Below are 15,336 nucleotides of genomic sequence, written 5' to 3' on the forward strand. Positions count from 1 at the left end.
CTGTACCGTAACACCCTGTATATAGCCTCCACATTGACTCTGTACCGTAACACCCTGTATATAGCCTCCACATTGACTCTGTACCTTAACACCCTGTATATAGCCTCCACATTGACTCTGTACCGTAACACCCTGTATATAGCCTCCACATTGACTCTGTACCGTAACACCCTGTATATAGCCTCCACATTGACTCTGTACCGTAACACCCTGTATATAGCCTCCACATTGACTCTGTACCGTAACACCCTGTATATAGCCTCCACATTGACTCTGTACCGTAACACCCTGTATATAGCCTCCACATTGACTCTGTACCGTAACACCCTGTATATAGCCTCCACATTGACTCTGTACTGGTACTCCCTGTATATATCCTCCACATTGACTCTGTACTGGTACCCTCTGTATATAGCCTCCACATTGACTCTGTACCGGTATCCCCTGTATATAGCCTCCACATTGACTCTGTACCAGTACACCCTGTATATAGCCTCCACATTGACTCTGTATCGTAACACCCTGTATATAGCCTCCACATTGACTCTGTACCGGTACCCCCTGTATATAGCCTCCACATTGACTCTGTAACGTAACACCCTGTATATAGCCTCCACATTGACTCTGTACCGTAACACCCTGTATATAGCCTCCACAATGACTCTGTACCGTAACACCCTGTATATAGCCTCCACATTGACTCTACCGTAACACCCTGTATATAGCCTCCACATTGACTCTGTACTGGTACTCCCTGTATATATCCTCCACATTGACTCTGTACTGGTACCCTCTGTATATTTCCTCCACATTGACTCTGTACCGGTATCCCCTGTATATAGCCTCCACATTGACTCTGTACCAGTACACCCTGTATATAGCCTCCACATTGACTCTGTATCGTAACACCCTGTATATAGCCTCCACATTGACTCTGTACCGGTACCCCTGTATATAGCCTCCACATTGACTCTGTAACGTAACACCCTGTATATAGCCTCCACATTGACTCTGTACCGTAACACCCTGTATATAGCCTCCACATTGACTCTGTACCGTAACACCCTGTATATAGCCTCCACATTGACTCTACCGTAACACCCTGTATATAGCCTCCACATTGACTCTGTACTGGTACTCCCTGTATATATCCTCCACATTGACTCTGTACTGGTACACTCTGTATATAGCCTCCACATTGACTCTGTACCGGTATCCCCTGTATATAGCCTCCACATTGACTCTGTACCAGTACACCCTGTATATAGCCTCCACATTGACTCTGTATCGTAACACCCTGTATATAGCCTCCACATTGACTCTGTACCGGTACCCCTGTATATAGCCTCCACATTGACTCTGTAACGTAACACCCTGTATATAGCCTCCACATTGACTCTGTACCGTAACACCCTGTATATAGCCTCCACATTGACTCTGTACCGTAACACCCTGTATATAGCCTCCACATTGACTCTATCCGTAACACCCTGTATATAGCCTCCACATTGACTCTGTACCGTAACACCCTGTATATAGCCTCCACATTGACTCTGTACCGTAACACCCTGTATATAGCCTCCACATTGACTCTGTACAGTAACACCCTGTATATAGCCTCCACATTGACTCTGTACCTTAACACCCTGTATATAGCCTCCACATTGACTCTGTACCGTAACACCCTGTATATAGCCTCCACATTGACTCTGTACCGTAACACCCTGTATATAGCCTCCACATTGACTCTGTACCGTAACACCCTGTATATAGCCTCCACATTGACTCTGTACCGTAACACCCTGTATATAGCCTCCACATTGACTCTGTACCGTAACACCCTGTATATAGCCTCCACATTGACTCTGTACCGTAACACCCTGTATATAGCCTCCACATTGACTCTGTACCGTAACACCCTGTATATTTCCTCCACATTGACTCTGTACCGGTATCCCCTGTATATAGCCTCCACATTGACTCTGTACCAGTACACCCTGTATATAGCCTCCACATTGACTCTGTATCGTAACACCCTGTATATAGCCTCCACATTGACTCTGTACCGGTACCCCTGTATATAGCCTCCACATTGACTCTGTAACGTAACACCCTGTATATAGCCTCCACATTGACTCTGTACCGTAACACCCTGTATATAGCCTCCACATTGACTCTGTACCGTAACACCCTGTATATAGCCTCCACATTGACTCTACCGTAACACCCTGTATATAGCCTCCACATTGACTCTGTACTGGTACTCCCTGTATATATCCTCCACATTGACTCTGTACTGGTACCCTCTGTATATAGCCTCCACATTGACTCTGTACCAGTACACCCTGTATATAGCCTCCACATTGACTCTGTATCGTAACACCCTGTATATAGCCTCCACATTGACTCTGTACCGGTACCCCTGTATATAGCCTCCACATTGACTCTGTACCGTAACACCCTGTATATAGCCTCCACATTGACTCTGTACCGTAACACCCTGTATATAGCCTCCACATTGACTCTGTACCGTAACACCCTGTATATAGCCTCCACATTGACTCTACCGTAACACCCTGTATATAGCCTCCACATTGACTCTGTACCGTAACACCCTGTATATAGCCTCCACATTGACTCTGTACCGGTACACCCTGTATACAGCCTCCCCATTGACTCTGTACTGGTACTCCCTGTATATATCCTCCACATTGACTCTGTACCGTAATACCCTGTATATAGCCTACACATTGACTCTGTATCGTAACACCCTGTATATAGCCTCCACATTGACTCTGTACTGGTACTCCCTGTATATATCCTCCACATTGACTCTGTACTGGTACCCTCTGTATATAGCCTCCACATTGACTCTGTACCGGTATCCCCTGTATATAGCCTCCACATTGACTCTGTACCAGTACACCCTGTATATAGCCTCCACATTGACTCTGTATCGTAACACCCTGTATATAGCCTCCACATTGACTCTGTACCGGTACCCCCTGTATATAGCCTCCACATTGACTCTGTACCGTAACACCCTGTATATAGCCTCCACATTGACTCTGTACCGTAACACCCTGTATATAGCCTCCACATTGACTCTGTACCGTAACACCCTGTATATAGCCTCCACATTGACTCTACCGTAACACCCTGTATATAGCCTCCACATTGACTCTGTACCGTAACACCCTGTATATAGCCTCCACATTGACTCTGTACCGGTACACCCTGTATACAGCCTCCCCATTGACTCTGTACTGGTACTCCCTGTATATATCCTCCACATTGACTCTGTACCGTAATACCCTGTATATAGCCTACACATTGACTCTGTACCGTAACACCCTGTATATAGCCTCCACATTGACTCTGTACTGGTACTCCCTGTATATATCCTCCACATTGACTCTGTACTGGTACCCTCTGTATATAGCCTCCACATTGACTCTGTACCGGTATCCCCTGTATATAGCCTCCACATTGACTCTGTACCAGTACACCCTGTATATAGCCTCCACATTGACTCTGTATCGTAACACCCTGTATATAGCCTCCACATTGACTCTGTACCGGTACCCCCTGTATATAGCCTCCACATTGACTCTGTAACGTAACACCCTGTATATAGCCTCCACAATGACTCTGTACCGTAACACCCTGTATATAGCCTCCACATTGACTCTACCGTAACACCCTGTATATAGCCTCCACATTGACTCTGTACTGGTACTCCCTGTATATATCCTCCACATTGACTCTGTACTGGTACCCTCTGTATATTTCCTCCACATTGACTCTGTACCGGTATCCCCTGTATATAGCCTCCACATTGACTCTGTACCAGTACACCCTGTATATAGCCTCCACATTGACTCTGTATCGTAACACCCTGTATATAGCCTCCACATTGACTCTGTACCGGTACCCCTGTATATAGCCTCCACATTGACTCTGTAACGTAACACCCTGTATATAGCCTCCACATTGACTCTGTACCGTAACACCCTGTATATAGCCTCCACATTGACTCTGTACCGTAACACCCTGTATATAGCCTCCACATTGACTCTGTACCGTAACACCCTGTATATAGCCTCCACATTGACTCTACCGTAACACCCTGTATATAGCCTCCACATTGACTCTGTACCGTAACACCCTGTATATAGCCTCCACATTGACTCTGTACCGGTACACCCTGTATACAGCCTCCCCATTGACTCTGTACTGGTACTCCCTGTATATATCCTCCACATTGACTCTGTACCGTAAAACCCTGTATATAGCCTACACATTGACTCTGTACCGTAACACCCTGTATATAGCCTCCACATTGACTCTGTACTGGTACTCCCTGTATATATCCTCCACATTGACTCTGTACTGGTACCCTCTGTATATAGCCTCCACATTGACTCTGTACCGGTATCCCCTGTATATAGCCTCCACATTGACTCTGTACCAGTACACCCTGTATATAGCCTCCACATTGACTCTGTATCGTAACACCCTGTATATAGCCTCCACATTGACTCTGTACCGGTACCCCCTGTATATAGCCTCCACATTGACTCTGTACCGTAACACCCTGTATATAGCCTCCACATTGACTCTGTACCGTAACACCCTGTATATAGCCTCCACATTGACTCTGTACCGTAACACCCTGTATATAGCCTCCACATTGACTCTACCGTAACACCCTGTATATAGCCTCCACATTGACTCTGTACCGTAACACCCTGTATATAGCCTCCACATTGACTCTGTACCGGTACACCCTGTATACAGCCTCCCCATTGACTCTGTACTGGTACTCCCTGTATATATCCTCCACATTGACTCTGTACCGTAATACCCTGTATATAGCCTACACATTGACTCTGTACCGTAACACCCTGTATATAGCCTCCACATTGACTCTGTACTGGTACTCCCTGTATATATCCTCCACATTGACTCTGTACTGGTACCCTCTGTATATAGCCTCCACATTGACTCTGTACCGGTATCCCCTGTATATAGCCTCCACATTGACTCTGTACCAGTACACCCTGTATATAGCCTCCACATTGACTCTGTATCGTAACACCCTGTATATAGCCTCCACATTGACTCTGTACCGGTACCCCTGTATATAGCCTCCACATTGACTCTGTAACGTAACACCCTGTATATAGCCTCCACATTGACTCTGTACCGTAACACCCTGTATATAGCCTCCACAATGACTCTGTACCGTAACACCCTGTATATAGCCTCCACATTGACTCTACCGTAACACCCTGTATATAGCCTCCACATTGACTCTGTACTGGTACTCCCTGTATATATCCTCCACATTGACTCTGTACTGGTACCTCTGTATATTTCCTCCACATTGACTCTGTACCGGTATCCCCTGTATATAGCCTCCACATTGACTCTGTACCAGTACACCCTGTATATAGCCTCCACATTGACTCTGTATCGTAACACCCTGTATATAGCCTCCACATTGACTCTGTACCGGTACCCCTGTATATAGCCTCCACATTGACTCTGTAACGTAACACCCTGTATATAGCCTCCACATTGACTCTGTACCGTAACACCCTGTATATAGCCTCCACATTGACTCTGTACCGTAACACCCTGTATATAGCCTCCACATTGACTCTATCGTAACACCCTGTATATAGCCTCCACATTGACTCTGTACCGTAACACCCTGTATATAGCCTCCACATTGACTCTGTACCGTAACACCCTGTATATAGCCTCCACATTGACTCTGTACAGTAACACCCTGTATATAGCCTCCACATTGACTCTGTACCTTAACACCCTGTATATAGCCTCCACATTGACTCTGTACCGTAACACCCTGTATATAGCCTCCACATTGACTCTGTACCGTAACACCCTGTATATAGCCTCCACATTGACTCTGTACCGTAACACCCTGTATATAGCCTCCACATTGACTCTGTACCGTAACACCCTGTATATAGCCTCCACATTGACTCTGTACCGTAACACCCTGTATATAGCCTCCACATTGACTCTGTACCGTAACACCCTGTATATAGCCTCCACATTGACTCTGTACCGTAACACCCTGTATATTTCCTCCACATTGACTCTGTACCGGTATCCCCTGTATATAGCCTCCACATTGACTCTGTACCAGTACACCCTGTATATAGCCTCCACATTGACTCTGTATCGTAACACCCTGTATATAGCCTCCACATTGACTCTGTACCGGTACCCCTGTATATAGCCTCCACATTGACTCTGTAACGTAACACCCTGTATATAGCCTCCACATTGACTCTGTACCGTAACACCCTGTATATAGCCTCCACATTGACTCTGTACCGTAACACCCTGTATATAGCCTCCACATTGACTCTACCGTAACACCCTGTATATAGCCTCCACATTGACTCTGTACTGGTACTCCCTGTATATATCCTCCACATTGACTCTGTACTGGTACCCTCTGTATATAGCCTCCACATTGACTCTGTACCAGTACACCCTGTATATAGCCTCCACATTGACTCTGTATCGTAACACCCTGTATATAGCCTCCACATTGACTCTGTACCGGTACCCCTGTATATAGCCTCCACATTGACTCTGTACCGTAACACCCTGTATATAGCCTCCACATTGACTCTGTACCGTAACACCCTGTATATAGCCTCCACATTGACTCTGTACCGTAACACCCTGTATATAGCCTCCACATTGACTCTACCGTAACACCCTGTATATAGCCTCCACATTGACTCTGTACCGTAACACCCTGTATATAGCCTCCACATTGACTCTGTACCGGTACACCCTGTATACAGCCTCCCCATTGACTCTGTACTGGTACTCCCTGTATATATCCTCCACATTGACTCTGTACCGTAATACCCTGTATATAGCCTACACATTGACTCTGTACCGTAACACCCTGTATATAGCCTCCACATTGACTCTGTACTGGTACTCCCTGTATATATCCTCCACATTGACTCTGTACTGGTACCCTCTGTATATAGCCTCCACATTGACTCTGTACCGGTATCCCCTGTATATAGCCTCCACATTGACTCTGTACCAGTACACCCTGTATATAGCCTCCACATTGACTCTGTATCGTAACACCCTGTATATAGCCTCCACATTGACTCTGTACCGGTACCCCCTGTATATAGCCTCCACATTGACTCTACCGTAACACCCTGTATATAGCCTCCACATTGACTCTGTACTGGTACTCCCTGTATATATCCTCCACATTGACTCTGTACTGGTACCCTCTGTATATAGCCTCCACATTGACTCTGTACCGGTATCCCCTGTATATAGCCTCCACATTGACTCTGTACCAGTACACCCTGTATATAGCCTCCACATTGACTCTGTATCGTAACACCCTGTATATAGCCTCCACATTGACTCTGTACCAGTACACCCTGTATATAGCCTCCACATTGACTCTGTATCGTAACACCCTGTATATAGCCTCCACATTGACTCTGTACCGGTACCCCCTGTATATAGCCTCCACATTGACTCTATCGTAACACCCTGTATATAGCCTCCACATTGACTCTGTACCGTAACACCCTGTATATAGCCTCCACATTGACTCTGTACCGTAACACCCTGTATATAGCCTCCACATTGACTCTGTACAGTAACACCCTGTATATAGCCTCCACATTGACTCTGTACCTTAACACCCTGTATATAGCCTCCACATTGACTCTGTACCGTAACACCCTGTATATAGCCTCCACATTGACTCTGTACCGTAACACCCTGTATATAGCCTCCACATTGACTCTGTACCGTAACACCCTGTATATAGCCTCCACATTGACTCTGTACCGTAACACCCTGTATATAGCCTCCACATTGACTCTGTACCGTAACACCCTGTATATAGCCTCCACATTGACTCTGTACCGTAACACCCTGTATATTTCCTCCACATTGACTCTGTACCGGTATCCCCTGTATATAGCCTCCACATTGACTCTGTACCAGTACACCCTGTATATAGCCTCCACATTGACTCTGTATCGTAACACCCTGTATATAGCCTCCACATTGACTCTGTACCGGTACCCCTGTATATAGCCTCCACATTGACTCTGTAACGTAACACCCTGTATATAGCCTCCACATTGACTCTGTACCGTAACACCCTGTATATAGCCTCCACATTGACTCTGTACCGTAACACCCTGTATATAGCCTCCACATTGACTCTACCGTAACACCCTGTATATAGCCTCCACATTGACTCTGTACTGGTACTCCCTGTATATATCCTCCACATTGACTCTGTACTGGTACCCTCTGTATATAGCCTCCACATTGACTCTGTACCGGTATCCCCTGTATATAGCCTCCACATTGACTCTGCACCAGTACACCCTGTATATAGCCTCCACATTGACTCTGTATCGTAACACCCTGTATATAGCCTCCACATTGACTCTGTACCGGTACCCCCTGTATATAGCCTCCACATTGACTCTGTAACGTAACACCCTGTATATAGCCTCCACATTGACTCTGTACCGTAACACCCTGTATATAGCCTCCACATTGACTCTATCGTAACACCCTGTATATAGCCTCCACATTGACTCTGTACCGTAACACCCTGTATATAGCCTCCACATTGACTCTGTACCGTAACACCCTGTATATAGCCTCCACATTGACTCTGTACAGTAACACCCTGTATATAGCCTCCACATTGACTCTGTACCTTAACACCCTGTATATAGCCTCCACATTGACTCTGTACCGTAACACCCTGTATATAGCCTCCACATTGACTCTGTACCGTAACACCCTGTATATAGCCTCCACATTGACTCTGTACCGTAACACCCTGTATATAGCCTCCACATTGACTCTGTACCGGTATCCCCTGTATATAGCCTCCACATTGACTCTGTACCGTAACACCCTGTATATAGCCTCCACATTGACTCTGTACCGTAACACCCTGTATATAGCCTCCACATTGACTCTGTACCTTAACACCCTGTATATAGCCTCCACATTGACTCTGTACCGTAACACCCTGTATATAGCCTCCACATTGACTCTGTACCGTAACACCCTGTATATAGCCTCCACATTGACTCTGTACCGTAACACCCTGTATATAGCCTCCACATTGACTCTGTACCGTAACACCCTGTATATAGCCTCCACATTGACTCTGTACCGTAACACCCTGTATATAGCCTCCACATTGACTCTGTACCGTAACACCCTGTATATAGCCTCCACATTGACTCTGTACCGTAACACCCTGTATATAGCCTCCACATTGACTCTGTACCGTAACACCCTGTATATAGCCTCCACATTGACTCTGTACCGGTGCCCCCTGTATATAGCCTCCACATTGACTCTGTACCGTAACACCCTGTATATAGCCTCCACATTGACTCTGTACCGTAACACCCTGTATATAGCCTCCACATTGACTCTGTACCGTAACACCCTGTATATAGCCTCCACATTGACTCTGTACTGGTACCCCCTGTATATAGCCTCCACATTGACTCTGTACCGTAACACCCTGTATATAGCCTCCACATTGACTCTGTACCGTAACACCCTGTATATAGCCTCCACATTGACTCTGTACCGTAACACCCTGTATATATCCTCCACATTGACTCTGTACCGTAACACCCTGTATATAGCCTCCACATTGACTCTGTACCGTAACACCCTGTATATAGCCTCCACATTGACTCTGTACCGTAACACCCTGTATATAGCCTCCACATTGACTCTGTACCGGTACCCCCTGTATGTAGCCTCCACATTGACTCTGTACCGTAACACCCTGTATATAGCCTCCACATTGACTCTGTACCGGTACCCCCTGTATATAGCCTCCACATTGACTCTGTACCGGTACCCCCTGTATATAGCCTCCACATTGACTCTGTACCGTAACACCCTGTATATAGCCTCCACATTGACTCTGTACCGTAACACCCTGTATATAGCCTCCACATTGACTCTGTACCGTAACACCCTGTATATATCCTCCACATAGACTCTGTACCGTAACACCCTGTATATAGCCTCCACATTGACTCTGTACCGTAACACCCTGTATATAGCCTCCACATTGACTCTGTACCGTAACACCCTGTATATAGCCTCCACATTGACTCTGTACCGTAACACCCTGTATATAGCCTCCACATTGACTCTGTACCGTAACACCCTGTATATAGCCTCCACATTGACTCTGTACCGTAACACCCTGTATGTAGCCTCGCTTGTTATTACTGCTGCTGTTTAATTAATTGTTACTTTTATTTAAAAAAAAATTCTTAACATGTATTTTTTCTTAACCAACAATGCTTTAAGAAGTTTTAAAGGCCTGTAAGTAAGCATTTCACAGTAAGGTTCTATTCTGTTGTATTCTGTGCATGTGACAAATACAATTCGATTTGATTTGACAGTGTTTTCCACCACAATCAACAAAACACCAAATTATGGAATTTCTCTCTGAAGAATGGTGCCGCATCCCTCCAATATTGTTCCAGACATTTGTAGAATCTATGCCACGGCGCATTGAAGCTGCTCCGGTGGTCCAAAGACACTTTATGTTGGTGTTTCCATTATTTTGGCAGTTACCTGTCTATCTCAATGTAGACATACATTTAACAAATACAATATACCACACCCCACTCCGTTAATTAAACTTTTACCTACTAGCACCAACACTCACTTACCCCAAGGCGCTCAACTTACCCTGTCCTCATACTCAACTTACCCCATATCCGGGGTAAGTTGTGCCAGGAGATCACTTTTTTTGGACAAGCTATGTTTTCAAAACTTTTATGTTTAAATTCATTCAGATTTTTTCCAGGGATTCACAACATCCTGAAAAATATGTAGATATCTTTAAAGAATACAATATTTCCCTTGACCTGAATGTAAAGAATGGCTCAACTTCACATTTGGAGAGAAACAGAGAGACATCCTTTGATGACCTATCAGCAGGCAATTAAGTATGATAAGTTGAGAGCCTGTGAGAAGGTCTGGGAGAGGGTTTTGTGCATGAAGGTGTCATGATACTAATGATTTTGTTGCCACAGATGCTTTGTTTACGTTTCTACCGTTGTGGCTAGATGGAGTAGGGCTTACCGCTCTATCTAGTGATCGCGTTGAGGACAACAGCTGTTGACAAATGTAGCATTGTAGCTAATCCTAAAGGTGTCCTCATGCTTCCCAGTCAAAACGGTTCAGTAGAGTTTGTGCATATATTATGACGACATTTTGTGACAGTTTTGTTTGTTTTGGACTTCAGTGAGGGTTTTTTTCGACTGTTCAGGCGCTCAACATTTTTTTTCTGGAGGCAATCTGAAAGTCTACGCCCCTTTGTCGGTGATTGGTCAACAGTAGAGATTCTTCAATAAAGTCTTTGTTGTCATTCAATGAGAGACAACTCATTTTCATGGACATTTTTCATTGAAAAATAATGCACCAAACATCTTAGTAAGATCGCCTCGGCAAAAACGTCAAAATTAATTTCTTGAGTTGTGCGGAAGTGTATACTGGCTACGGTGTCTCAAAATGGAAAAACAGTACTATTGCCGCTTTTTTCTCGTTTCTCAAGCAAAGGGCTTACACTCGTTTGGTTCGGCTTTCCGAGTTCAGCCAGGCGCCAGCTGAACTGAAGCATGCTGACGCCTTAACCATAACCCTTTTCCTTACCTTAACCTCATTCTCCTAACCTGCCATGTTCATTCACCTAACCTACCACATTAATCATCCTAACCTGCTATGTAAACAAACCATCTGTGGTGACAAATATTTTCTGTGTCACCAGACTGGACTTCATTTATGCTTTTTACATAAAACTATTCGTTATGCCTTGCTCATATCGATATCAAACATTATCGATATTGGTGCCCACCACTAATCTCTATCAGAGCAATTCATATTTGTGGCTTAGTTTACTCGCATTTGGGGAAATTAACAGTTAACTTAATAGGCATGGATTTCTAATAATGTACAATTGTCAAAGTTTTAATTCAAGTTGAAAGTAAATGTATTGCGTGTATGGAGGGATACTCATTATCAGCCTCTTGGATAAAAATGGTGAATTGCTGTACTGTAATGATGGTCAATGTTTACTTGTACTGTATTTATCTTTCTCTGTATGTGTTGACATGTTCTCTACCCCTCATTCTTCTCTTTCAGCAGGTTCTCAGCTGAGGGTATCTTCACTTGTTTATGTATGTGTGACCCTGTCAGACTGCTGAACAAGCGGTCAAGGCAAAGGGAGTCTACACAACTACGCAATCAAGGAAAGTAAACACACCACAGACACACACACACACACACATATTAACAGGCACATTGTTCTCATACACACATCTACACAGACGTCGGGTCCATCCAGAAGCCCTCCATCAGCGATGATGAGGTCTCCACTGCTTCGCCCATCATTGCATCACTTCCTGTCGCTGAGGCTGTTGGGAACTGCGGCCCCAAAGGCGGTGGAGCGGGTGGCAGCGGACGCCCTCCCCGTGGCGTTGAACTTTGAGGACCCCAGTGCCTTCAGGGTAAAGAGCTTTGGGGAACTGCTCCGAGCATTAGGGGTGTTCCAACTCTGCTCTGTCCCAGTGCTGGTCAACAACTGTGGGAAGGTGAGATACTGGGAGGGAGGGAGGGAGGGAGGGAGGGAGGGAGGGAGGGAGGGGAGAAGAGATATACACTACATGAGCAGTATGAACCAGGGAAGGGATGAGAGAGAAAGGAATTGAGGGCAATGAGTGAGTGGTGAAGTGAGTGAATGAGTGAGTGTCACTACTTTTGACACCGGCTCATAGGGCTCAAGGTCAAAGGTTGTGCATTATATAGGGAATAGAGTGCCATTTGGAAGTCAATCAGTAAGCGAGTCAGTGCAGACAGTCAAATGCTTACACTGTTGCACTCAATGTGTCTGTCAATGTATAAAGGTCAAGTATGCTTGCCCGTCTCGGTTTCCCTCCCTGTCAATCAGAGCCCACTCTTTCTCTGCCTCTCATACTCCGTATTTATTTTTTATATCCCTCTCTCTTTACCTCTAGCCAAAATTATCTCTTTATTTGTACCTGACTCACTCACTCGCTCTCCCCTTTCCTATAATTTTGACTCACTCATCATCCTATTTCTTTCTTTCTTTCTTTCTTTCTCTGTCTCTTCTTCCCACTCTCAGCTCATGTCTGTAGCGCGCACTCTGCTCGGGAAAAGGGGGTTTGCCCTGCTCCTGCGGCCCTCTGTATATGCTCAGTTTGTGGCCGGGGAGAGCGAGGGCGAGATCACCCATTCCATGGAGAAGATGAGCTCCCTGGGACTCCGCCCCATGCTGGCTGTGCCCATTGAAGAGGACCTGGGAGAGAGCACTGGGTTAGACAACATATTTCTATGTTAAACCCCTTTCCACACTAGCGTGCTAAACTGTACTTCTGGGCTTGGATAGTTTAACTATTGTGGATCAAATCAAATTGTATTAGTCACAAGCGCAGAATACAACAGGTGAAATTCTTACTTACAATTCCCTAACCAACAATGCAGTTTGCAATGCAAATTGGAGATTGGAATGGGTCTATTGCAAATTGGAGAGGGTCTATGGTTTCTAGGATAATGGTGTTGATGTGAGCCATGCCCTGCCTTTCAAAGCACTTCATGGTTACAGATGTGAGTGATATGGGTCGGTAGTCATTTAGGCAGGTTACCTTAGTGTTCTTGGGAACAGGGACTATGGTGGTCTGCTTAAACCATGTTGGTATTACAGACTCGGACAGGGAGATGTTGAAAATATGAGTGAAGACAGTTGCCAGTTGGTCAGCGCATGCTCGCAGTACACGTCCTCGTAATCCGTCTGGCCCTGCGGCCTTGTGAATGTTGACCTGTTTAAAGGTCTTACTCACATCGACTGCGGAAGAGCGTGATCACACAGTCGTCCGGAACAGCTGGTGCTTTCATACATGTTTCGGTGTTATTTGCCTCGAAGTGAGCAAAGAAGTAGTTTAGCTCATCTGGTAGACTCGTGTCACTGGGCAGCTCGCGGCTGTGCTTCCCTTTGGTTTGCAAGCCCTGCCATATCTGACGAGCGTCGGAGCCGGTGTAGTACGATTCAATCTTAGTCCTGTATTCATGCTTTGCCTGTTTGATGGTTCGTCGGAGGGCATAGTGGGATTACTTATAAGCTTCCGGGTTAGAGTCCCGCTCCTTGAAAGCGGCAGCTCTTTTCTTTAGCTCAGTGCAGATGTTGGGGTATGTACGTACGGTCACTGTGGGGACGACATCATCGATGCACTTATTGATGAAGCCAATGACTGATGTGGTGTACTCCTCAATGCCATAGGAAGAATCCCGGAACATAATCCAGTCTGTGCTAGAAAAACAGTCCTGTAGCTTACCATCTTTTTCATCTGACCACTTTTTTATAGACCGAGTCACTGATGCTTCCTGCTTTTTTTCTTCTTCTTGTAAGCAGGAATCAGGAGGATAGAATTATAATCAGATTTGCCAAATGGAGGGTGGAGCTTTGAACGCGTCTCTGTGTGTGGAGTAAAGTTGGCGGAATACAGCTCATTGAGTGCGGTTTTATTGCCAGCATCGGTCTGTGGTGGTATGTAGACAGCTACGAAAAATACAGATGAAAACTCTCTAGGTAGATAGTGTGGTCTACAGCTTATCATGAGATTTATTTAAAAAAAAATATTTAACCTTTATTTGACTAGGCAAGTCAGTTAAGAACAATTTTTTTATTTACAATGACGACCTAGGAAGAGATGCTCTACCTCAGGTGAGCAAAGCCTTGAGACTTCTTTAGATATTGTGCATCAGCTGTTGTTTACATATATGCAGTCCGCCACCCCTTGTCTTACCAGAGGCTGCTGTTCTATCCTGCCGATACAGTGTATAACAAGCCAGCTGTATGTTGATAATGTCGTCGTTCAGCCACGACTCCGTGAAGCATAAGATATTACAGTTGTTAATGTCCCGTTGGTAGTTTAATCTTCCTTGTCGGTCGTCGATTTTATTTTCGTTAGCTAGAAGAACGGAAGGTTTATTCGATCGCATACGAATTCTCAGAAGGCAGCCTGACCTTCGTCCTCTTTTTCTCCATTGTCTCTTCACACAAATGACGGGGATTTGGGCCTGTTCCCGGGAAAGTAGTATGTCGTTCAAGTTGGGCTCTTCAGACTCGTTAAATGAAAAAAAGTTATTTTCGGTCATAAGAGACGGTAGCAGCAACATTATGTACAAAATAAGTTAAAGATATGTAAC

General features: G+C 45.1%; 1 protein-coding gene across 6 annotated transcripts in view; it reads left to right on the forward strand.

The window, feature by feature from the left end:
- prodh2 (proline dehydrogenase 2) overlaps nucleotides 1–15,336 on the forward strand; it is a 48,203-nt gene that overhangs the window by 17,819 nt on the left and 15,048 nt on the right. For 4 of the 6 annotated variants that reach the window (XM_065002362.1, XM_065002363.1, XM_065002366.1 and 1 more), the window contains exons 2-3: nucleotides 12,441–12,704; nucleotides 13,256–13,446. In XM_065002362.1, coding sequence (XP_064858434.1) covers nucleotides 12,441–12,704; nucleotides 13,256–13,446 — 455 coding nt within the window. Of the gene's footprint in view, nucleotides 1–12,255; nucleotides 12,705–13,255; nucleotides 13,447–15,336 lie in introns of all 6 variants that reach the window. The other 2 variants (XM_065002364.1, XM_065002365.1) reach the window with 2 other exon arrangements.

This window comes from Oncorhynchus nerka, linkage group LG16, assembly GCF_034236695.1.
Source record: "Oncorhynchus nerka isolate Pitt River linkage group LG16, Oner_Uvic_2.0, whole genome shotgun sequence".
In the NCBI taxonomy this organism is placed as follows: domain Eukaryota; kingdom Metazoa; phylum Chordata; class Actinopteri; order Salmoniformes; family Salmonidae; genus Oncorhynchus; species Oncorhynchus nerka.